Raw genomic sequence first — 22,847 nt, 5'->3', positions numbered from 1 at the left:
TCCCCTATGGGTTTCTGTTAAGTTTCTTAGGATCCACATAAGAGGGAAACCATATGGTATCTGTCTTTCTCTGTATGGCTTATTTCACTTAGCATCACACTCTCCAGTTCCATCTATGTTGCTACAAAAGGCCATATTTCATTCTTTCTCATTGCCACGTAGTATTCCATTGTGTATATAAACCACAATTTCTTTATCCATTCATCAGTTGATGGACATTTAGGCTCTTTCCATAAGTTGGCTATTGTTGAGAGTGCTGCTATAAACATTGGGGTACAAGTGCCCCTATGCATCAGCACTCCTGTATCCCTTGGGTAAATTCCTAGCAGTGCTATTGCTGGGTCACAGGGTAGGTCTATTTTTAATTTTTTGAGGAACCTCCACACTGTTTTCCAGAGCGGCTGCACCAGTTTGCATTCCCACCAGCAGTGCAAGAGGGTTCCTGTTTCTCCACATCCTCGCCAGCATCTATAGTCTCCTGATTTGTTCATTTTGGCCACCCTGACTGGCGTGAGGTGATATCTGAGTGTGGTTTTGATTTGTATTTCCCTGATGAGGAGCGACGTTGAGCATCTTTTCATGTGCCTGTTGGCCACACAGATGTGTTTTTAAAAATGAATGTTTTGATGAAATAAAAGATTAGGAGAAACTACATAACATTTGTAGGAAGAATCATCTTCCGTGTAACTTAAAGAGACATAGTTTAAAAATTCTTAAAAGACTGCAGTGTAAAATATAAGGTCTATTAATCAGTGCTTTCTTTTTTGAAGTACTATGCTAGCTAAAACTTACAAGTTATTTATATAAAGATCATATATCAAGAAATAATTCTCTGAAATTGCCTATTAAATATTATTTAAAATTTTACTTTAAGAAAAGTAAAATCTATTCTTAAAAATGTTAATTTTTCCACAGGAAAAAAATTAGCCATAGTTCCATCACTCAGAGACAACCACTGTTAATGTTTCGATGTGGTTCTGTTTGGTCTTATTTAATAAAGGTATCTTTGGGGTGGTTATACTGTGCATATAAAACATTAGGGAGCTGGGTGGCTCAGTCGGGTAAGCTTCTGACTCCAGCTCAGGTCAGGGTCTCGCCGTCGGGCCCTGTGCTGACAGCTCAGAGCCTGGAGCCTGCTTCGCATTCCGTGTCTCCCTCTCTCTCTGCCCTTCCCCTGCTCACACTCTGTCTGTCTCTCTCTCTCTCTTGCAAAAATAAACATTAAAAAAACCCATTTTCTTTTTACCCTCAATGCGGCACAAATATTTCCTACTATCCTATTTATCTTAAGTTCATCATAAGCAAAAATACCAACAAAAGGAACAGTTTGTATGTGGGAACACACGGATAAGTCTTGTGAAAGATGACGGGATTGCGGTAATGTTTCTCCAGTTTCTCAATGAGGGAAAAAGTTTTGCCCAAAGGTGTCATAAAAGCATGACCTCAACCGCATACATGGAAACAAGAGGTCATGATTCTGTTGGTTCTGCATCACTGCAAAGATGAGACGTTCTTATCAAAGATGGGAAAGAGAAACAAAGAAAAACGGGAGACAATTGAGCACGTCGATGATGAACTTCTATGTGGGTACCTCTCATGTGGCTGGTTCCACTCTATCAATGCGTACAACCACCTCTGTCGCTTGGTGTCCGTATTTCTTTCTCTCCTTCAATCTGAACGCTTTTCCACTCATGGTTGGTTGTGTTTTCTTTCTTATCTCCAGTTGTCTGAAAATGAAATAAAACGAACAGCCAGGGGCGCCTGGGTGGCGCAGTCGGTTGGGCGTCCGACTTCAGCCAGGTCACGATCTCGCGGTCCGGGAGTTCGAGCCCCGCGTCAGGCTCTGGGCTGATGGCTCAGAGCTTGGAGCCTGTTTCCGATTCTGTGTCTCCCTCTCTCTCTGCCCCTCCCCCGTTCATGCTCTGTCTCTCTCTGTCCCAAAAATAAATAAATGTTGAAAAAAAAATTTAGAAAAAAAGAAAAAAAAACGAACAGCCAGTTTTTGTGGCTTAGTTTTTAAATGAAAAAAAAAAAAATTTTTTTTTTTTTTAAAGCAACAGAACCTTTTCCCTAAATGGAATCTTACCCAGAACCTCAATGTGTAAAACAGAAAAAAGTGGACCTTTTTCGGTCATCAAGGAGGGAGTAGTGCAGAAACCAAGATCCACAGCTTGAGGTTGAGAAAATATGTGATGGGCTGTTTAAACCAACATTTGCTTTCAACTTACAAAACGTTCAAGGCAAACCATGGAGTTTTACTTATGCTGATTATTCTGCCAACAAAAATTCAGTTTTGTGAAAACGATTTATTACACATGGAGTTTCTGACAGAAGAAAAAGATCTGAAAATTTTTGGAAATCAAAAAACTTGAATACATTTGGAGCCACTGAACTTTGGAATGAATATTGATTTTGTGGTGACTGAACCTCTGAAAATGATCACTGTTCACTCAAAACAGTCTGAGGAAATTACCTCAGTTGAATATTTCTTCTCTTTTTCCCTCTTTCTTAAGGGAAGTTTCTTGAGGGGTAAAGAGAATGAAGAAAAAACTTATTTTATTTTTGCAGATGAAAATCAGAGAGAAAGTTAACAGGAAATAAATATTTTTTTGCTTTTTAAAAAATGTTTATATTATTTATTTTGAGAGAGAGAGAGAGAGAGAGAGAGAGAGAGACAGAGAGACAGGGCCAGACAGAAAGGGAGAGAGAATCCCAAGCAGATTCAGAGCTGGCAGCATGGAGCCCGATGTGGGGCTCAATCCTATGAACATGAGATCAAGACCTGAGCTGAAATCAAGAGTCGGACTCTTAGCCAACTGAGCCACCCAGGCGCCCCATAACAGGAAATAAATATTTTAACTGAGGAATTAAAAATGAATATAAAAAGACAAAACCGTTTCGGAGATCATAAATGTGTTGTATCTCCTTAGCAAACTCAACATATAAGGGAGAGGGCAGTGAGAAAACAGTTGTAAATTCTCGTTAGAAACCAACAAATTAAGAAATCCTTGCATTTCACTGTTGAGGCGACAATTGGGAAATTTATAACATGACCTTTTAAAACCACAGAACCTGTGGAAATCTTCCCATTGATGGCAGAATAAAGTCCAAACTTCTCCATCTGGTGTCTGCTCACCTTGCCTCTGCCCAGGGCCGCCTTTCCCTCATTTATAACTCTGAAGTCACACATTCCTTCCATTCCCAGAATATGCCAGACCCTTTTGCTTCTTAGGGCCTTAGTCCCCCACTCTTTCCCCTGCCCAACGGCTTCAGCGCATAATTGGTACCTGTTACGTGTTGAATTGTGTCCGCCACTCCATTCATTTGTGGAAGTCATCACCTTCAGTACTCAGAATGCGACCTTATGTGGAAACAGGTCCTTGCCGATGTAATTGAAGAGGAGATCATCCTGGAGTAGGGTGGGCCCCGAATCCAATGACTGGCGTCCTGATAAAAAGGAGTTTGGACTCAGGTGCATTCCCCAGAGAACGCCTGGCGAAGATGAAGGCAGAGATCAGAGATCATTTGCAAGCCAAAGAAGGCCCAAGAGTCCTGGCAAAGCACCCGAAGGCAGGAGGCATGTAGCAAATCCCTTCCTCGGCCTCACAAGGAACCGACCCTGTGACACCTGGATCTTGAACTACCAGCTTCCTAACTGTGAGACAATACAGTGCTGTTATTTAAGTTGCCCAGTGTATGGTCCTTTGTAATGGCAACCCCAGGAAACGAATACCTTCAAGCCATTTTCTCAGGGGAACCTTCCCTGACCACCTAGATTCTGCCAGTGTTTTCAGGGGGAGCTCTTGCTTATTTCCTTCAGAACACCAATACAAATCTGTAACTATGTTATTGGTTGGTTTGTCTGTTGACGTCACCCCCACTGGAATGTAAGGTCCGGGAGAGCCAGGGCTTGTCTTGTTCCTACTTCCTTCACGGCCGCTCTCAGTACCGGGGGCATGGCAGGGCTGGGCACACATGGGCGGGAAATGTCACCGACTCACATCAGAGGCTAAGGAGGCAGCACCAGGAGCCGGTGTGAATTGTCATGTACTTTTGGATTTAGTGGAGATGACTTTTTTTTTTTTTTGTTTTCCCCAAGGAAGTCAGAGACTTAAAAATACTCTCAATCCTTTGTTTTATGACACTCTTCTGTCTTTCTGGCTGGCAAACTTCCAAACATTTTCAAACAGTGAAAGTGCGTCATTCGCGACGCTAGGAAGTTTGGGGAGAAAGAACACACTGGCATCGAGCTTCACAGGCTGTGAGGAACTTGCAGAGAAAGAGAGGAAACTAACAGAAAATTCGCCAAATAATCCGGACCCAGTGAATCTTGTGGTTTGCTGAATTCATGTTAAAAATTTGAAATGTATTCAAAATATTTTTAATAGTTGAAACTATTACGGTAGTTCTTTCTAAAGAACTTCAAGGCAGAGCTTTGGACCCCTTTTCCTTCCGAGTTTAAAAAAGGAAAGTGCTACTTTATCATTTGGATATAGTAATGGATATTTCAAAGCTATTTGGGATGGAACAGAGACGTTTTAGCAAAAAACAATTTATGAAGTTTTCAAAATTGTAAGCTTTCCTTCTAGACAAGAAAATCTCTCTCCCCCCTCCCCCCCCCCCCATACACACACAGATACACACACACACCCTGGCAATTTTAAGGAATATTTTTTTCCTGACTTCATCAGAGCAGGACAAAATTAATATTTATTACGAAGGAATGGGCAATATATGGCTCAATTTAAATTCATGATTTTCAGAGAATAATTGCAATAAAATGAACCTCATTTCGGAGTTTCCAGTAACATGGGAGGAACAATTATGTGAGGTAATAGTCAAGAATTTCTCCGATTTGATGCTCTGATCCTTGAACTTTGATAGAAGGCTTTTTCAATGTCATTACCGTTCTGTCTCAACTAAAATCTAACTTGACTGTATATTTATTCAGTGTAGACTTCACAATAATACTTTTTGGAGTGCGGAACTGTAGTCTATGGGTCTGTATGAGCCAACTGCTCTTGCAAGTGTGGAACACTCATTTCCTATGATTTTTTTTTTTATTTAAAATTTTTTAACGTTTTTTATTTATTTTTGAAACAGAGACAGAGCATGAACGGGGGAGGGGCAGAGAGAGAGGGAGACACAGAACTGGAAGCAGGCTCCAGGCTCTGAGCCATCAGCCCAGAACCCGACGCGGGGCTTGAACTCACGATCCATGAGATCGTGACCTGAGCTGAAGTCGGACGCTCAACCGACTGAGCCACCCAGGCGCCCCTCCTCTGATTTGATAATCCCTTGAATAACACCGTGGAGGAGAGCCTCTGTGGCCAGGACAGAGTGGGATCAGTGATATGGTGGAGAAAATTGGGACATCAATTGACAGATGGATCATGGGCTACTGATTTAATCCTAACTATACTCAACACTTTAGTGAGTAAGCCATCATATTCCATGTTCTTAACTCTAATATACAGTTCTAAAAGCTGTGATGATAGGTGGAGGTGATGCTGGGATACTGGGATGATATAGTGGAAACTAACATGCCAATTTACTAGACTCTAAGAGACCTTCCTGGGAGGCAGAGGTTTCCAATGGTTTGGGTTCAGTGCTGTAGTCCCAGTGCTGTGAAAAGTTTGTGGGCACTTAATAAAGTCTGTTACTTGAATGATTATTTTATGAAAACTATTCTTGGTAGAAAAACAAATTAAAGGGGCGCCTGGGTGGCGCAGTCGGTTAAGCGTCCGACTTCAGCCAGGTCACGATCTCACGGTCCGTGAGTTCGAGCCCCGCGTCAGGCTCTGGGCTGATGGCTCGGAGCCTGGAGCCTGTTTCCGATTCTGTGTCTCCCTCTCTCTCTGCCCCTCCCCCGTTCATGCTCTGTCTCTCTCTGTCCCAAAAATAAATAAACGTTGAAAAAAAAAAAAAAGAAAAATAAATTAAAAACCCATTTGAAAGGAGAGATGAATCACTATGTGTCCAGCTGATCACTGCTCTTACTTAACTTCCTTGAAGAGAAATTACTCCTAATGCGTGCAGGTGGATCTTCTTTTAGGAGGTTCTATTCCACCGGTGAAATATTAACATGCCTCACTCAGGAGATCACTCTGGTTTCGTTATAGAAGATTGCTTGAACGGTGGTTTTTGCATTAGACCTAGGTGTTTGGTCAGAGTTCTTCAGTATGGCAAAGGTTACTTTTCTCAGAGACTTTCAGAAAGGTTGCATTTCGCTAGATCGATCCCTTTTCCACAGAGGTTTGTGACTGTATGTATCTCATCAAAGAGCTGAGAAATATTTCCTGACTGTGTATATCAATACCATGTGGACTTTGGGGGCGTATTTAAACTTTTGTCTGCAGTGATACGTCATCAAGGTCATAAGAACTGAGTGAAATTCACTCTATGCTTTATGTGTCTAAGGGCCTGAAAAATTGGAAACAGTACCCATGCCTCAGGGAGCTCCAGGGGGGGGCTCAGGAAAGGCAGGAGTCAGTGATCTCTGCCAGTTTCCTGGAGGGTCAGTGAGGTGACACATATACAAGGTTGTCGGGAAAGATGTGATGAGTTTAGTTTTAGACATGCATGATTTGTTGAACCCGAGGAACATCTAGGAGGTAAATCACCCAGACGTCAGAAGCTAAACACTTTGGAGCTATTACCAAATAGAGATATCTGAAGCTGTGGGCATGAGTGAGAGCACTCAAAGAGAAAGCACGCGGAGTGAGAAAATAGAAGGGTTTAGGATGGAATGTCTGGAAACACCGTACGTTAGGGGGCTGGCCGCAGAAGAGGAGCCAGCCAGGAAATAGAACAGGACAGAGGAAAGTCACCCAGGCACCCGGATGGGCACTGCTACATGGCACAGAGAGACGGAGTCGGTGAAGGCTGGAAACGGCCCTTTAGAAAAATTACGAGAAGGAAATACATAAAAACATCAGCACCTCAGTTCCCGACCGCTGAGATTCCAGGTGGCTTATGTTTTTCTTTCAACTCTTCGGCATTCTGTACAATGAGTATCGGTCACCGCATGTTAATAAAAGACTCTGATGGAGTCTAAAATATTTCATGAGAAACAAAAGGGCAAGGAATTATTCATTCACAAGCATTTATTTGAGCGCCTGCGTGCAGGGCACCATGCTCAGCGTAAAACAACAAACAAGAGGATGGCTCTGTTGTTTCACAACAAGGAGTGGCAGCTGGTTTGCCAAGCGCTTGTGGGGCCCTGGAGCAGGAGATGGGGCTGGGAAAGTACTTTGGTGCCAGATTATACTGATTTTATATGTTTTGTTAAATAATACGGATTTTATTCTGAAGGCTGGGAGAGGTTTTTGAGGGGTGGAGTTAGGGTTGGAACGCGCTTTATTTGGAGTTGATTTTCTACTTAGTTGGACAGTAGTGTGGCTGCTAGCCCGGAGGAGCACGACCTGGGAGCGCAGCTGGAGGTGGGTTCATCACTGAATGAAGGCAATACAGGGCAGATGGGGAGGGCCGGGTCCGGATTTGGGAGTAGTAACAAGCCAGCAGGATGCTACCGATTGAATGGATGCTGGGGTTTTTAACTTGGGTCTGTAGGTGGGCAAAGAGTGACAACCGCCCTACAGACTTTGTATAGGACGACTCCAACTGCCTGTCGTGGTCACTGTTATAGGAAATAGGAAAGCGAGTAGCTATGGCAGATGGTATTAGAGGCGAGAGGATGAGAAGGAATGTGTGTATCTATTGCTGAGATCACGTAGAAGACAGAATCCTAAGCACTCGGCTGGCTGTCTCCTAACCACACAGGCGTCTTCAGATGCTTTCTTTTTCCAGTCCCTAGAACTCAATACTTCTGTGGCAAAGAGGGATGTTGGAGTTATGTTTTTAGAAAAGTGTTTGCCTGTACATAACTATGGCCTCCCAGGAAGGGTCTTTCTTTGTTAGGCAGATCAGTTTGGGAGAAGCTGATTAAACTGCACCTGGGGGAAGAAACAGGTATAATTAGATGAGAATTGATGCTTTTAAAGCAAAGGACCCCCCTACCCCCACCCCTCCCCGGCGCCTGGGTGGCTCAGCGGGTTAAGCGTCTGACTTTGGCTCAGGTCACAATCTCATGGATTGTTCTGCTGTCAGCACCAAGCCTGCTCTCTTGGAATCCTCTGCACCTCCTCTCACTGACCCTCCCCCCACTCGTTCTTTCTCCCTCCCTCCCCCCCTCCTCAAAATAAATAAACTTTAAAGCAAAGTCCCCAAAAGTGGTAGGTCCCAAATGAACTGTATTAGTCTGAACTAACACACCCTGAAGGTGACAGGTGCTGTACCTGTATTCTTGCATTTTATCATTTATCCCCATTTCACAGCATTGAAAACTAAGGCCTTAGGTTATGCAACAAGAGGGAGCATGCCCAGCTAATAAGTTAAAAGAGGCCGGATTTGAATCTGGCTGGAAGTGCCACAGTATAAAGCTTCTCTCCGGGACCAGCCACGATGAAGACATCTTGAAATACAATTAATTCACACCCTCGCGCATCTCATCCTGCACTAGGTAACTTCTGTTGCACTGGCGAGAACTCAGTCTGGAGTGTGCTGCTGTTGACGGACTAGGGGAAGGCCTTCCTTATCGCCCCCAAACAGAGCGCCAGGTGGTGCCCGAGATGGCAGCATCCTTCAAATGGTTCCACCCTCAACCACTGATGAGGGTTCAAATAAGGTTAAGGTCGCCAAGTCCTCGCTCGGCCCGGTTCTTGAATTAATATCTAAGTACTGCTGGTCTCGTCAGTTCCTTTTATTCCTTTGAGGCGGGCAGCGTTGCAGAGTGAATTTTTATCCGCTCTGAACACAGCGGTGCTAAACACCACTGACACCTGCCCCACCAACAGGCTGGTAAGAGCCCCTTGGCTCCCCCTGCCGCCCTCCTCCTCCTTCCTTCCCAACCTTCAGGTAACCCTGAGGATGGAGGGAGGGTCGGGTACCTGCTTTCCTCTCCTACAGCCGCGAGCTTCGGCCCTGAAACGAAGCGGGCTCCCGGTCGCCCCGGGACCCCCACGTCCCCCCACCCCGCCTCGGTGTGAGCGCGGCGAGTGTGAGCGTCCCGGTGTGCCAACGGCAGACTCACGAGCAGCCGCTTGTTGCTCCCGCCGCCGCGCCGTGGGGAAGTGAAAATGAAATTGACTTTTCCGAGAAATGATGAAAGCGGCTCGGCCTGCCAATGAACAGCCGCGGCGAACTTCCGCACCTCCCGGCCCGGCCGCTCGCGCCCTCCCTCCGCCTCCACCTCCGGGTTGCACAAGCTTGAAACAAACACTGGGGAGGAAGGGCGGAGGGAGGAGGGCGGAGGGGGGAGGCGAGGGAGGGAGGGAGCCAGGCAGGGAGGAGGGCGGGGGGTGGGGGGATTTCCAGCCTCAGCTCTTCGCAGTTTCCTCTCCTTGTTTTGCTTTCGATCTGGACTGTTCTCAGGCAAGCCGGGGAGTAACTTTTAGTTTTGCTCCTGCGATTATTCAACTGACGGGCTTTCATTTCCATTTCACACACCCTAGCAACACTTAAACCTTGCGGAATTGTATTGGTAGTGTGAAAAAGCACACTGAGAGGTAACATTTTTTCAAATAATAGTTGTGACTGTGCGTGTGTGTTTTTCTCGAGGGCATGTTTGTGAGGACTGGAGGGGATGTGTGTGTGCGCGTGTCCTGATGGTTTGACACAGTGTTTTGCAGACGGAGAATGCTGGGGTTCATAAATATTAATGCCGATTTTTGGAGGAACAGTCGGAGCTCTTACGGATCATCTGATTTTAGGGGAAGCAGGTTCTGCTGCTGTTGCTGCTGCTACTGGGGCTGCTGAGGCTGCAAGGAGGAGGAGGAGGTAGAGAGGGAGGAGGAGGAGGAGGAGGTTGGTGGAGGTTTAATTTCACTTTTGGATTTGCAGATGCGGAGAGGTTGGCTCCATGGACACAGACCTGCTCTGTGTGATTCTGCGCCCCAGGTGTTGTGTGTGTGGGTGCAGGTCCGCCGGAGTGGGGCCTCCTTTTAAAACAAAATTACCGTGTGCATGTGTGTGCGTGTGTGTGTGTTTACAGACGCCGTGGCCACCAGATCCGAAGGAGGGGAGCGGGTCCTTCACGGTGTCCGGCGGCGGCGCCTCCGGGCAGCTCCAGCGTGAATTAAGCCGGAGCCCGCCGTCCACCCGGCTGCCTGCGCCCCGTGCCCCGGCCGGGAGAGGCGCCTGGCGCCGCGGCCAAAGGAAACTTGGTGGGGCGCCCCGCGGCGGTCCCAGGGCTCGCCGGCCCGCGGGACTCGGGGAACGGTCGCGGGCGTCGGGTGCCAGCGGCCGGGGGGCGGCGGGCGGGCTCCGAGCGGGGGTGGGCGCCGGGCCTGGCCGGCACGCCCGGCTTCCCGGGAGCTGGGCCGCTGCCGCCACCGCCGCTCCGGAGGGACGCCGCGTCCTCCTCCTTCCCGCCGGCCAGCGTCCGGCCTGGCCCTGGGGCTTTGTCACTGCACTTGTCCAGGCGCGCGGGGGGTTCCGGCGGCGCGTCCCGGTAGGGCGCCGCGCGGAAGGGGTCATCCGCCCCGGCCGCGGCCTAGCGCCGGGCGCCTCCGGGTCCCCGCAGGCGCCCCCGGGCCGGCCTGGCGCGCTGGGCCTGACCCGCCTCGGCTACGGAGCGGGCGAGGTGGGGGCGGGGAGCCTCCGGGGACCGAGCGGCGCCCTGCTGGCAGGCGTGGGGGCGGGCGTCCCCTGGGGGTCCTGGGGCGCGCGGGCCGCGGCGGGGTGGGGACGCGAGTGCCCGCCCCGCGCCCTCCGACCCCGCTCTGGGCGCCGAGTGGCATTCGCCCGCCGGCCGAACGTGGTTGGTGCACGGCCGTGGCCGCCACTTCCTTTCCGCCTCGCGGGCCGGGCTCGCCCACCGAGCGCTGCCCGCCTCGGCCAATCGTGGCGCCCGCCCGCCTGCGGCCGCGCTCAGTGCCCCGGCCTGGGGGCCGGCCCGCGAGAGGGGCTCGGGAAGCCTCCGCAAGTTCGAAGGGCCTCTGGAGGTAACTCAGCCCCTCGCCAGGACGCGCCGGCATCTGTCTTTGGCCCCAGGTCTTGGTACGTTTGCCGCCCTACCCCCTTGCCCGGTTAGAGGGGGAGAAGGGGAGGAGGCTGGCAGCCCGAGCCGGGCGCAAAGACAGTGTTCCGGGCACCAGGTGAGGCGACCGGGTCCGTGGTTGTAGGCAGAAGCCTCGGTCACCGGCTGCAGATGTGCCCCTTGGGACTGGCAGTCGAGGTTGCCACATTTTAGCGGCGTGGCTAGCACTCATTTTCAGTCCCAGAGTAGAGTGTTTGGAACTTGGGGACATGTTATCCGCTCCGTCCCTCCTCAGCCCCTCCCTCCGGTGCGGGCGGTGGGTTGTGCTCCTCGTCCTTGGTTACCGGTTGGGAAGAAGGCAGTGTTTCTAAATGAGGAAAAGTGCTGGCATTTGCCTTCCGCCACTGGCCTCCCTGTTGCTGTGACTCGGTCTGCTTTTGATGAATGGCTAGGGAGGGTGGAGGATAGTTACATTTCCTGTTGTAGATTTTCAGGAATCACCAAGGTTGCTGTCAAGCCTGCAGTCATTTATTAGTTTTCAGCCCGATTGCAAGTAGCATTGGAACTTAGGAGCCTGCACTTTTTGGTGCTTTCAGGGCAGGTGCAGGAAGGGGTCTGGTGACAGACGAGTTCGAAAGGTGGATCGTTTTGATGTTAGACAGACGCGCGCTTCCTTGCCAGGACCTTGAGGGTGATCCCTGTTTCACGGCAGCTTGCACGCAGATTCAGGATTCTCTCCTTTTCTCAACGCCCATCCTTCCTTTTTTGGACGGGAGAGGGATGGACATAGAAACCTAAAAAGTCTTGGAAAAACTTGTCTTTTCTAAGGAAACCTCGGAGATGGAATGTTTAGAAATTAAACTGGCATTGCTAAGGGGTAATCTTGGAACATCTATCGATTGATGTGGCAAAGTCCGGAATGTCGCTGTTATTAGTGAATGATTATAATTTATAACAGCCTGTTGTGTAAGAAGTTAGATTCTGGCCTCTTAGATTCAGGAGTCCTGTTCTGTGATGGCTTGTAATTCCTTCTTAATATTAAACGTTTATATATTTCATCCAACGCGAGTTGTCTTTTTTTCTTTTGATCTTCAAAAGTTCAAGATAATTTTGCCTAGTTCAGACTTACTTACCTGTAAAAATGTCACCGTAATCGAAAGTAAGAGTTTGTAGTTAAATTGGAAGCAAATTGTGGCAAAGAAATGGTTGTGCTAAGCGCAGCTCTGTGAACTATGGCCCCACTCTTCTCTTACTGTGCTTTCTGAAGTACTGTATTAGGCAAATATTCAATATGCTAAAGCTAGTTGAGGGTGTTAAACTTACAACTAGTCGTGGAAAATTTGAGACTTTGGATGTTTAACTTGAGATGTGCATCCATTGTTGTTTCATGGTACTTTTGCAAGGACATTGTACTTTTATTCTTAGGATTATCGAATATAAGCTCTGTGGTTTCGAGAGCATTTTCACACAATTTCCTTTTGATAGAGAACAGAACTCTAAATGGGGTATCTGGGACATGGTTCTGTTTTGTGCTTTATACCAAAAAGGACTCAGAGCAGATAAAGCACTTTATTTATTCCTTTAATAAATATTCGTGAGACATTCACTATGTGTCAGACACTGTGCTAGGCTCCGTGAGTTCAACTGGGAACAGGAAGACAACTTCCTTTACCTTCTTGAGAAATTGCTTGTAGTTGGTGAGCTGCTAATAACACAACTAAAAGACAAATAACAGTGATTGCCTTTTGGGGTTAGTTCTATGGAAGGTGATAATAATACTTAACTGCATATCTGATAGGGTTGCTTTGGGGAACAGATGAGATACTGTGTATGAAAGAAGGTTGTATAAGTTACAGCAGTCTACAAATGTGTGAGGCATTAACTTTCAGAATTCCGTCATTATTATTAATGTGAAAAAGCCAGGAAATCAAGACTGTGGATTAAATACTGGCATTCTCCTACAGAATTTTCAGCAAAAAGGGATTTACTTCTCCTGAGAGTATAATATGGGTAATGGCAAGGAATTAAACACAGAATAGCTATTTTATGTAAAGCATCAAAGAATGTAACAGTGAAATATAATGTCAGTGAATTTTTTCCTGTCAGAAGAGAAGTTAGATGGTATCCATGGAGACCAAATGATATGGAAATAACAGTGATTGGACTGATGTCTTTCTCTCTCCCCCCAACCTTTCTCCCCGCCTCGCGCCCCCCCCCCCGCCCCCACATATGTTATAAATCTTCTCAGGCTCAGTATGCTTTGGTCTGAATTTTCTTCACCATTGCTTCACACTCTTTAAAAATTCATTATTTTTATTACAGGTATGCCCCTAGCTAATTTTAGCATTTTGCTGTAACACCTTTAATGGGAGCTGGTTAACTTTCATTTATTGAATGCTTACTGTGTACCCAACACTATGTATGGGAAAATAAATAAAATAGGCAGTATATATATATGTAAAAGTATATAAAGTAGGCGCACCTGGGTGGCTCAACTGGTTAAGCATCCAAGGTCATGATGTCATGGTTTGTGGATTCGAGCCCTGCACTAGGCTCTGTGCTGACAGCTCAGAGCCTGGAGCCTGCTTCATATTATGTGTCTCCCTCTCTCTCTGTTTCTCCCTCTTCTGCCCCCCCCCAAAATAAATATTAAAAAATTTTTAAGGTATATAAAGTAATACATAAAAATAATATAGCTGCTATGAAGTGTTAGTTACTATTATATATATTATTATACTATATATTTTATATAATAATATATAATAAAATCATATTTTATAAAATAAAATATATAATAAAATATATAATAAAAATATATAATAAAATTTTACTATAATAAAATCAGTTCTTTTCATCTGTATGGGATACCATATTCTTCTCACATAGGGTCGGAGGTCAGGGCTTTCTGCCCGTTTGCCCCCTATGTGCCCTACTTTTCTCCTGAGTGAGATCAATATTTAGTGCACAATGTCTGTCCAAGGTAGGGTTGAGGGTTGGCCCTCAAGGGGGTGGCTGGTAGGAATGAAAGTGAGGAAGTTTGGATAAATCTTGATTTTTTTTTTAAAAGATTGATAAATTATCCAGAGGTTCCAGATTTAAACCTGAAGCCAATATTTTATATAAACTACCTAGGGAAAAACCCAAGCAGGAAATCCAGCCCTCAGGCACCAAGCTCTATATGCTCTATAATTTCTATATAATTTCTATTATAATTTCTATAATATAATGAATAAGATAATACAGTTTTCACTGGAGAGGACTCCGCGAGGCCCCTTGGGCAGCACCTTCGAGCATCCTTTTTAAATGATTTTCTCCCTCTGCCTATGAAATAAATTGTGTTTCTTTAGGAAGAGTTGGATTTCTGTTTTTATTATTCAGAATTGTAGAAGACTTCTGGTCAGAACTCCTGACTGACTTGGGAGAAATAGCATCCAGTCTGGTTGATCTCATTTCGGCCCGAAGTAGAGAACCTTGACGTTTTAGACCCCAGACAGCCTTTTTTAAGACAAACTCCTGGCCCCTTAGGTTTTCTGAGTTCTGAAACTAGCACAGAACCTCTGCTGGTGTTCGGTGTTGATAAACAAAACTTGAGTCCAGCAAAAATGTCCCCGCTGCCTCCTGCCCTATGCAGGCCTCATTGTCCCCATTTTTATGAGAAACACGGCTTGTGCAATTCTTTCTGAGGAGGGATTCTGAACATGTTTATCTCAAGGGCAAGGCTGATGTAGTTCAACGAGATATCTTCGTCTGGGATTTTGTGTGATGAAGTTCTGGCCAGTTTTCATTAAAGCAATATTTTTTGAGAGTTAACTACTTGCTGTATAATCTTCATAAATAATTTCTTTTCAGGCGTACTTAGCAATCTGTTGCTATGCTTACACACTCAGTGTGATGGAAGGAAAGATGAGCTTCCAATTTAATTTGAGCTAATAAATGTCAGGTTTGTGCACGATCTAAAGAAATGTTTTATAGATAGAATACACTGTCCTGGCCCCATACTCTTAGAATCCTGCTGACTTTCCCATTTCATGAGATTGACATTTTTGAGTGAGAAGGGACTGCATACAGATGGCTTTTTTTTTTTCAAGCAATATCTAACGTGTTATTTTTGAAGAGAGCTTTTTTTTTTTTTCCTCCGTACCCCAGAATTACTGAACAGGGTGAGGAAAATTAACACTGGGGAGAACAGTGTCCCAACACCGGGGTAGGGTGCCAGTGGGTGCAAGGATGGATGGGATGGGAGTGGGAGGGAATTGGAAGGTGACGGTTTTGGGGGGCGGGGCGGTGAGGGGATGAAAAAGAGAATAGGTGTAGGGTGGAATCGTGCCTCCTGAATTCTCGTGTGGGAGAGAGAGAGAGAAGAAGGAATCAGGCAGGTGGATTTTCTGTCTCTCTATACATATCACTGAAGGGGTTTTGGGGTGGCAGGGAGCAAGTTGGTAGTTCATGGATACTGACTCAAGGGTAAGTTGAAATACTGGAGGACCGTCCACATCCGACTTTGGAATGAAGGCTTTTTATCCTGGGGAAGGTAAAGTCTGATGGGAGAACCGCTAGGGCATCAGCCGACTTCAGGCAAGCGCACAAGAGGTTGTGCACAGTTACCACTTGGGCGTGGTTGAAGCCACCTTGGAGGTCGTAGTGCTGGAGCCAGAGCACTTGGAGGCATTGATACCCCCACTCGAGACCTCGGACTCCATCGAAAATTGCCTTTGGAGGCAACCATGGACCCCCGAGAGGAAGATACATGGTGATAAAAATTTTTTAGACATGTTGTAATAGCTCTCTTAGCCCCATGCTGGTCTTCCTTGCTGCTGTTTTATTCTTGTTGGGTTGTAGGAGGTCATCGGGGATCAGGAAATCAGAACGGGCTACTTCGGTGTTTCCCAAAGGAATAACTGACCCACGTTAAGCCTGAGCTGTGCGTGCCGAAGCTGGGTCCGGCAGGTCACTGATTTGGAAACTAAGCACTCTGTATTGCAGTTGGGATTGGACATGGCAAGGAAGTTTCTGGAATTCTATCTGGTGTTACATGCTTGAAGCTTTAAAGATGTTAAACTCTCTGTTCCAGTAATGCCACTTCTAGGAACCTAGTCACGTGGAGAAACCAGAAATGGGACAAAGATTTATGTACAAGCATGTTTATTGAATTAGCTTTTGTCATAGTGAGAATTTGGAAACAACCTAAATACTCAACAGTGGGAATACATGTAAGTGAATTATGGCACATCCAGACAGTGAGTACAGATAGCTTGGAAAATTCATGTTTTTTGCATTTAATGATGGAAAAATGCTTGTGAGGAATGTTGAGTGGAGAAAAAGAGATACTGAATGGTGACTCTAATTCCATTTAAAAAATGTGTGTGTGTATTTGTATATACATCATTAAAGAAAAAAACTAGAAGAAAATATTTTGATGGTGGGATTGAGGGTGTTTGGCTTTTTTCCCCACTTGAAACACTTGTGTTTTGCAAATTAAGGTAACAGCACCATTGGCTTCTATAACCAGAAAAATATTCTCGAGACGACTCTGTAGTGTCCCCTCTGACGTCATCTCTGATAAATGTAAGATCAGGACACGACTGAGGGGGATGTTGTATGTGGACTTGGCCATTCTTGAGCTCTTTCTGCCTTGACGTTTGGAGCCAGGCTCTAGAATCTGGGCTCTCCCAGCCAGGGCTGAGAGATGCCCTTGTCTGGATTCAGCTCTTGTTACTTGAAGTCACTGAGATTGACAGCTCCTCGGTGAGGGTGGGGCACGCTGTTTTGTCAAAAACCGGGGAGGGTCAGAGATGTTACCCCACTTCGCAGATATGTCTTTTCTGTATGTGAATGCTGCAGAAACAAGACACTGGGGTAGAAGAATTCTTTATCCATCTCTATGGCCAAGACAACAGCCAGAATGATGTTGCAGTGATAGTCACCCATACCCAGAGCCTCCGGTGATGCTGGGAAAACAGGTGGAAAGTGGGTGTGGGCTACACTCTGTAGATGACATCAGAGCAACCATCCGTCTCCTCAGCCAAGGGAAAAACAGACGGGGGGCGGGAACCCAACAACAACCACCTTTGCTCCTTTGAGAGGGAATGGAAAGGATTCACGGTTCTAATCCTAACCTTTTGGAATGTAAGGTTTTTTTTTTTCTAGAGGTGTTCTAAGACCTGGGTTTCATTCCTTTTGAAATGTCCTGGCACCCTGGGAACTTAACCCAGGGACCTAGTCTAGGCTGTATCCCTTTGGCCCTCTTGAGCAGATAAGGGTTAAATTGTCCTATTGGATCAGAGCAGTTCATTTAGACAGATGGCTACAGATCCAATTTTCATGGCATGTGAAAAATAAAGTGTTTCTAGGGGAAGGGGATGCAAACATTCCCTATCTTGGAGGGCACTTTTGGGGATGAGCTCTGGGTGTCGTATGTAAGAGGTGAATCACTGGGTTCTACTCCTGAAGCAAAGACCACATGGTATGTTAATTAACCTGAAAAAAAGAAAAACCAAAAACATCCCCTATCTTTATATCCCATACATTCTCTATCTTTATATTGCATACATTCCTGTGTCCTGGGTGGCTAAAGTGTCTCACAGAAGCCCTGAAGAATCCAGGGAAGTTTTATTTCCTCACACAACACCCTTTATTGGAGAACGACTTTTGCTATGACTCAGAGTGTGACTGAAGACTTTTCACAACGGCAGAATCCTCCAAATCCCTAATTTGTGTTTGAGAAAAAATTGAGTTCCGATCCCTTTGTAGCTACTGGAGATATTTTTGGATTGTTACAAATTTTGAACTGTTAACGGGTGCAACCATTACCACTTCAGAGGCAGAATACCGAAGCATAGCTTGAAAAAGAGAAAAGTATTGATTAGGACAACACTGTCCAGTACAAATAACCCACGAGCCACGTGCGTAATTTTTCATTTTCTAGTAGCCATGTCAGGAAAGTAAAAAGAAAGCGGTGAAATTAACTTCCGTAACATTTTATTTAGGTTAGGATGTCCAAAATATTACCATTTCAACATGGGGTTCATATGAAATTATTAATGAGGTCATTTGGTTTGTTGTTTTTGTTTTTGGTTTTTTTTTGCATACTGAATCTTCAAGATTCAGCGTGTCTTTCACAAACCTGTGTGGCACATCCGAATTTAGCCTGGTCACGTTTCAAGAGTGCAGTAGCCACGTGTGGCTGTCACGTTAGGGGGTGCAGGATTAGGAAATGAAGCAAGGTGTGAAGGGGGAAGTATGGGGAAAAGTTGTAATCCAAGGACTAAACCTAAGAAGACTGAGAGAGAGCAGATTCGAGTGGTCCTTTTGGTGATTCGGTCATTTGGTGATAACTGCTTGCACCTCCCTGCCTCCCCTCCACAACCCCCCCCCCGCCGCCCGCCAATCTCTTCAGCCTAAGGTAGTAAAATGCTCCAAGTTTCTTTAGAGGTCACCTGCCATATGTACCATTCCATGGCGATCAGTCACAAACACCTTGAATCTTTCCTAGCCTCTGGAACTGTTAAGAAAATAGTTGATTCCTTGGGTTTTCCCACTTATAACACCTACATGGCAAATTGTTTGTGAGCTAGGGATCGTGTTATATTTCTTTGCATTCCCCACCAGGACTTGATCCGCAGTAAGAACTAGATAAATATTTGTTGGTTTGATTTTCAGCCCTGAAGCAAAGGTTAGCTCACAAGGCTGAATTCCAGTTTGGAATGGGCGACATAGATCTGTCTACTCTCTGCTCAAAACCAAATGGCATATGTATTGAGCGCATAAACGTTGAGATTTGTTACTTTGCATTAGGATTTGTCACTTTGTGCTAGGTGTTCAACATTTTGAAGGTGAAAAACTGTGTTTTTTTTTTTTCTTCCTTTGTACCCAGGACTTGACAAAAATCTTACCAGTCCCTTTCTTCTTTTTAAAAAAATGTTTATTTATTTATTTGAAAAGAGGGCGTGCGTGCATGTGCACTAGCAGGGGAGGGGCAGAGAGAGGGAGAGAGAATCCCAAGCAGGCTTCCTGCTTTAAGCGTGGAGCCGGACACGGGGCCCAGTCCCACGAATGATGAGATCACGACCTGAGTTGAAATCAAGAGTCGGACGCTTAACCGACTGAGCCACCCAGGCGCCCTGTCCCTTTCTTTGACGTTGAAGTTCTGATGAGTATACTAACAGCTTTCTTCTGTACACGTAAATAAGCTACGCTCACTGATAAACTGGAGATGCGTATTTGGGAGCTGCTACTTTCTTGGTGGGTTAGTCATTGACGATAACTTTATTATTAACAGGCACTTAGCCGTAATGTATATGCGGTGAAATTCTTTTAAAGTCAAGTACAGTGTTTTACAGTTGCCTTCATTTGTTCCCTTTGACTATCATTGTTGGTTTGAAGCAACAGACTTCTCCACAGAGCCAAGGCAATTTATTTTTACTGAAGCCTACCAAAGAACTGCTTAGGTAGCTTTTCTCCGCGAGATTAAATACGACCTTCACTGAATCATGTTAGCAGGGCCAGCAGCTAGAAAAATAAAGACTAAACCAAACCTTCAGCAAAGAAATTCCCAGCTGCTCAGTGGGTCCGAGCTTTTCTGATTGCTTTCTTCCAATGAAAACACTGTAGATTAGTTTTAAGTGAATTCTAGTAGGTTTGGGGATTTGCAACTGACAGAAGAACAGGAAAGTATAATCTCACTTTAAAATAGTAATCCTGAAGGTAAATCTTTATGGACTCTTTTTGGGGAATGTTGGGATTTTGTTCGTATGGGAAAACTTAACTCAATGTGCATTGTTTAGCTGACCTTGAAAGTTAAGCTCCTCAGGATAGAATGGAGACAGAGAAGTCAGAAGGGAAGCTGTTGCCCCAGAAGGACACTGTGGACTTGTGGGGTGTCCTGGGTGTTCCCAGGGACCAACACCGACAGCATTGCCCTCCTTTCTTTCTTCCATTATAGGGTAAAAGTAGAAATGGGGCTCCTGCAAAGGAGGCCCCTGTAGGGAATGTAGATGAACTGCTATTTCCACTTTTGGGTGTGAGTTGTAAATAATTGGTCATACTGGTGATTCGAGAAGTCCGGATGAATTTTAAATAGTGTAGGAGAGGATTTGCCTCTCCTACAGGTGCTTTTCATACATTAGGTCTTAAAAACGTTTTTAAAAAAAATTTTTTTTAACGTTTATTTATTTTTGAAAAGAGAGAGACAGAGCATGAGCGGGGGAGGAGAGAGAAAGAGGGAGACACAGAATCTGAAGCAGGCTCCAGGCTCTGAGCTGTCAGTAGAGCCCGACGTGGGGCTCGAACTCATGGAACGTGAGATCGTGACCTGAGCCAAAGTCGGACGCCCAACCGACTGAGCCACCCAGGCGCCCCCCCCCCCTTTTTTTAAAATTTCTTTAAAGTCAGGTTGCAATTTGGGTTGAGATGAGCCATTCCACCGGAGCAATGGACTATTTTGATCATTGAGTGACGTGTTTCACAGCTGTTGACTCAGTGCTAACTCTGTGGAGAGGGAGGTGCAAAAAGGTAAAAAAGTAATGAGCTTGGATTTGAGGTAGCTAGGCAGAGGATATCGCCATGAGGATATAGCTGTAAGGATATAGCTAATTTTAACAGCTAGATAAAACACAGTCAAGCAGTCAGGCGTCTAAGACCCCAGTTCTGGAAGGTGCTCTTGGACATGTGTCTTGGACCTTCGAGAGTCCTCCATGGGCCATGTGGCGTCGGCTCAGATTGTAGGGGAAGCAACAGTGCTAATATGACAAAATTTTGGCCGGGCGTATCCATTTTATTTTCTAAAAGACAGATTCTTCTATCCTAGGCATAGAACAACATACTGCTTTGTCGTTACTGTCGTTTTTCCACAGTTTTTTCACATTTCGTTTGGCGTGTAGAATTCAACTGTTGTCTGGTGTCTTTTGTCATTCAGGAAAACCATGTGGGTAAGTCCTGATAGCTATCTCCGCCGTCTACTTCCTTTTCCCTCAAGGTAGACCCTGTAGCCAGCAGTGCTGCTAATAAATTTTACTGCTGTGCTCTCGCCCCGGAGGTCGGTGCTGGGAGAATCTAGCCCTTTCTTTGTACGTCCAGGAGAGGCTTTGTCCTCACTTGGTTTGCGGTATCCTCGCCATGAAGGGGAAGTTGGCCCTTACTAAAATTTGAAAATCCTCATTTTGCCTCTCTTGCTCTCTCATTCTTTGGGTGTGTGCATGTGTGTGTGTGTGTGTGCATACAGGTACACACATGCGCGCACGTGCGCATGTGGCCAGTCAATACTTCAAGTTGCCTGGAATCAGAGTAACTGTCATGCATGATGGGACCAAAGGCAATAGTGGAGCAAGCAGTGAATTCACAAATGCCTGCCTTCTTATTTCTTTTTATTGTGGTAAAAGTTATGTAACATAAAATTTACCGTTACAAACATCTTTAAGCATATAATCCAGTGGCGTTAAGTGCGTTTACAGTGTTCGCAGGTGTCACCACTGTCCACCCAAGGACTTACTGATATCTCCAACAGAAACTCTGTGCCTATTTTTGTTTTTATTTTTTTTTAATGTTTAATTAATTTTGAGAGAGACAGAGCAGGAGCAGGGGAGGGGCAGAGAGAGGGAGACACAGAGTCTGAAGCAGGCTCCAGGCTGTGAGCTATTAGCACAGAGCCTGATGCTGGGCTCGAACTCACGAATCGCGAGATCATGACCTGAGCTGAAGTCAGATGCTTAACTGACTGAGCCATCCAGGCGCCCGGAAACTCTGTACTGAGTGAACAAGAACCCCGCTGCCCTCAGCCCCTGGCAACAACCATCGTACTTTCTGTCTATGAATTTGATCACTCTAGCTACCTCATATACATGGAATCCTACAATATTTGTCCTTTTGTGACTGTTTTTTTTTTTTTTCCCACTTAGAGTGCTTTCCAGGTTCATCTGTGTTGTAGCATGTGCCAGAACTTCATACCTTTTTAAGACTGAGTAATAGTCCCACATTTTGTTTTTCCGTCCATCTATTGATGGTTGCCTGCATTGTTATTATTACCATTTAGCTGCAGTAATCATTCCTGTAAAAAGTGTCAGGCCTGGTTCCTGCTTTCCATTCTTTCAATGCAGTGGATCATCTGGTAATTCCAGGTTTCAAATTTTGACAAACCACCCAACTTGTCCACAGTGGCAATTCCATTTTATGCCCTTCTAGTAATGCATGAAGTTCCAGTTTCTCCACATCCTGGCCAACATTTGTTATTTTCTTTCTTTCTTTCTTTCTTTCTTTCTTTCTTTCTTTCTTTCTTTCTTTCTTTCTTTCTATAGCCCTCCTGATGGATGTGAAACAGTATCTCCTTGGGCTTCTGATTTGCATTTCCCTACTAGGTGGTGGTGTTGAACATCTTTTCATGTGCTTCGTAATTTGTAGATTTCCTTTGGAGAAATGTCTGCTTAAATCCTTTGCCCATTTTTGAATCCGTTATTCGGTTTTTTTGTTGCTGAGTTGCAGGATTATGTCATTCTTTTTGTGGGTACCCAAATGACATGCTAGATGGTTTTCAAAACTGATAATGATTCCCCCGTCTTCATAGTGTGAGTAGCATATGGCACAAAATCATTTAAAAAATTTTGTCATGATGGGGTGCCTCAGTGGCTCTGTTGGGTTAAGCGTCTGACTTCAGCTTAGGTCATGATCTCGCAGTTCCTGAGTTCAAGCCCCGCGTCAGGCTCTGTGCTGACAGCTCAGAGCCTGGAGCCTGCTTCGGATTCTGTGTCTCCCTCTCTCTCTGCCCCTCCCCTGCCTGCTCTCTGTCTCTCTCTCAAAAATAAATCAACATTAAAAGGAA

General features: G+C 45.5%; 1 protein-coding gene and 1 long non-coding RNA gene across 15 annotated transcripts in view; one reads left to right on the top strand and one right to left on the bottom strand.

Annotated features, from left to right (window-relative positions):
• Window positions 1–1,378: 1,378 nt before the first annotated feature.
• On the bottom strand, window positions 1,379–9,252 carry LOC123585136. Of its 10 annotated transcripts, none has more exons than XR_006705941.1 (4): window positions 9,092–9,249; window positions 6,942–7,955; window positions 3,288–3,492; window positions 1,379–1,727 (listed from the first exon to the last, which is right to left on the bottom strand). It is a non-coding gene; the product is annotated as an uncharacterized LOC123585136 (long non-coding RNA). The 10 variants fall into 10 exon arrangements; XR_006705942.1 differs by lacking the exon at window positions 9,092–9,249 and adding an exon at window positions 8,949–9,085; XR_006705939.1 differs by lacking the exon at window positions 6,942–7,955 and having other exon boundaries at window positions 9,092–9,252.
• IRF2 (interferon regulatory factor 2) overlaps window positions 4,068–22,847 on the top strand; it is a 92,303-nt gene continuing 73,523 nt past the window's right edge. The window contains exon 1 of one of the 5 annotated variants that reach the window (XM_045452928.1): window positions 4,068–4,323. In XM_045452928.1, coding sequence (XP_045308884.1) covers window positions 4,069–4,323 — 255 coding nt within the window. In that variant the 5' untranslated portion in view covers window position 4,068. Of the gene's footprint in view, window positions 4,324–9,382; window positions 9,567–9,867; window positions 9,958–10,689; window positions 11,059–22,847 lie in introns of those variants that run through there. The other 4 variants (XM_045452946.1, XM_045452932.1, XM_045452937.1 and 1 more) reach the window with 4 other exon arrangements.

The sequence above is a fragment of the Leopardus geoffroyi genome, chromosome B1 (assembly GCF_018350155.1).
Source record: "Leopardus geoffroyi isolate Oge1 chromosome B1, O.geoffroyi_Oge1_pat1.0, whole genome shotgun sequence".
NCBI lineage: Eukaryota > Metazoa > Chordata > Mammalia > Carnivora > Felidae > Leopardus > Leopardus geoffroyi.
This window is presented reverse-complemented; position numbering and strand designations above follow the sequence as displayed.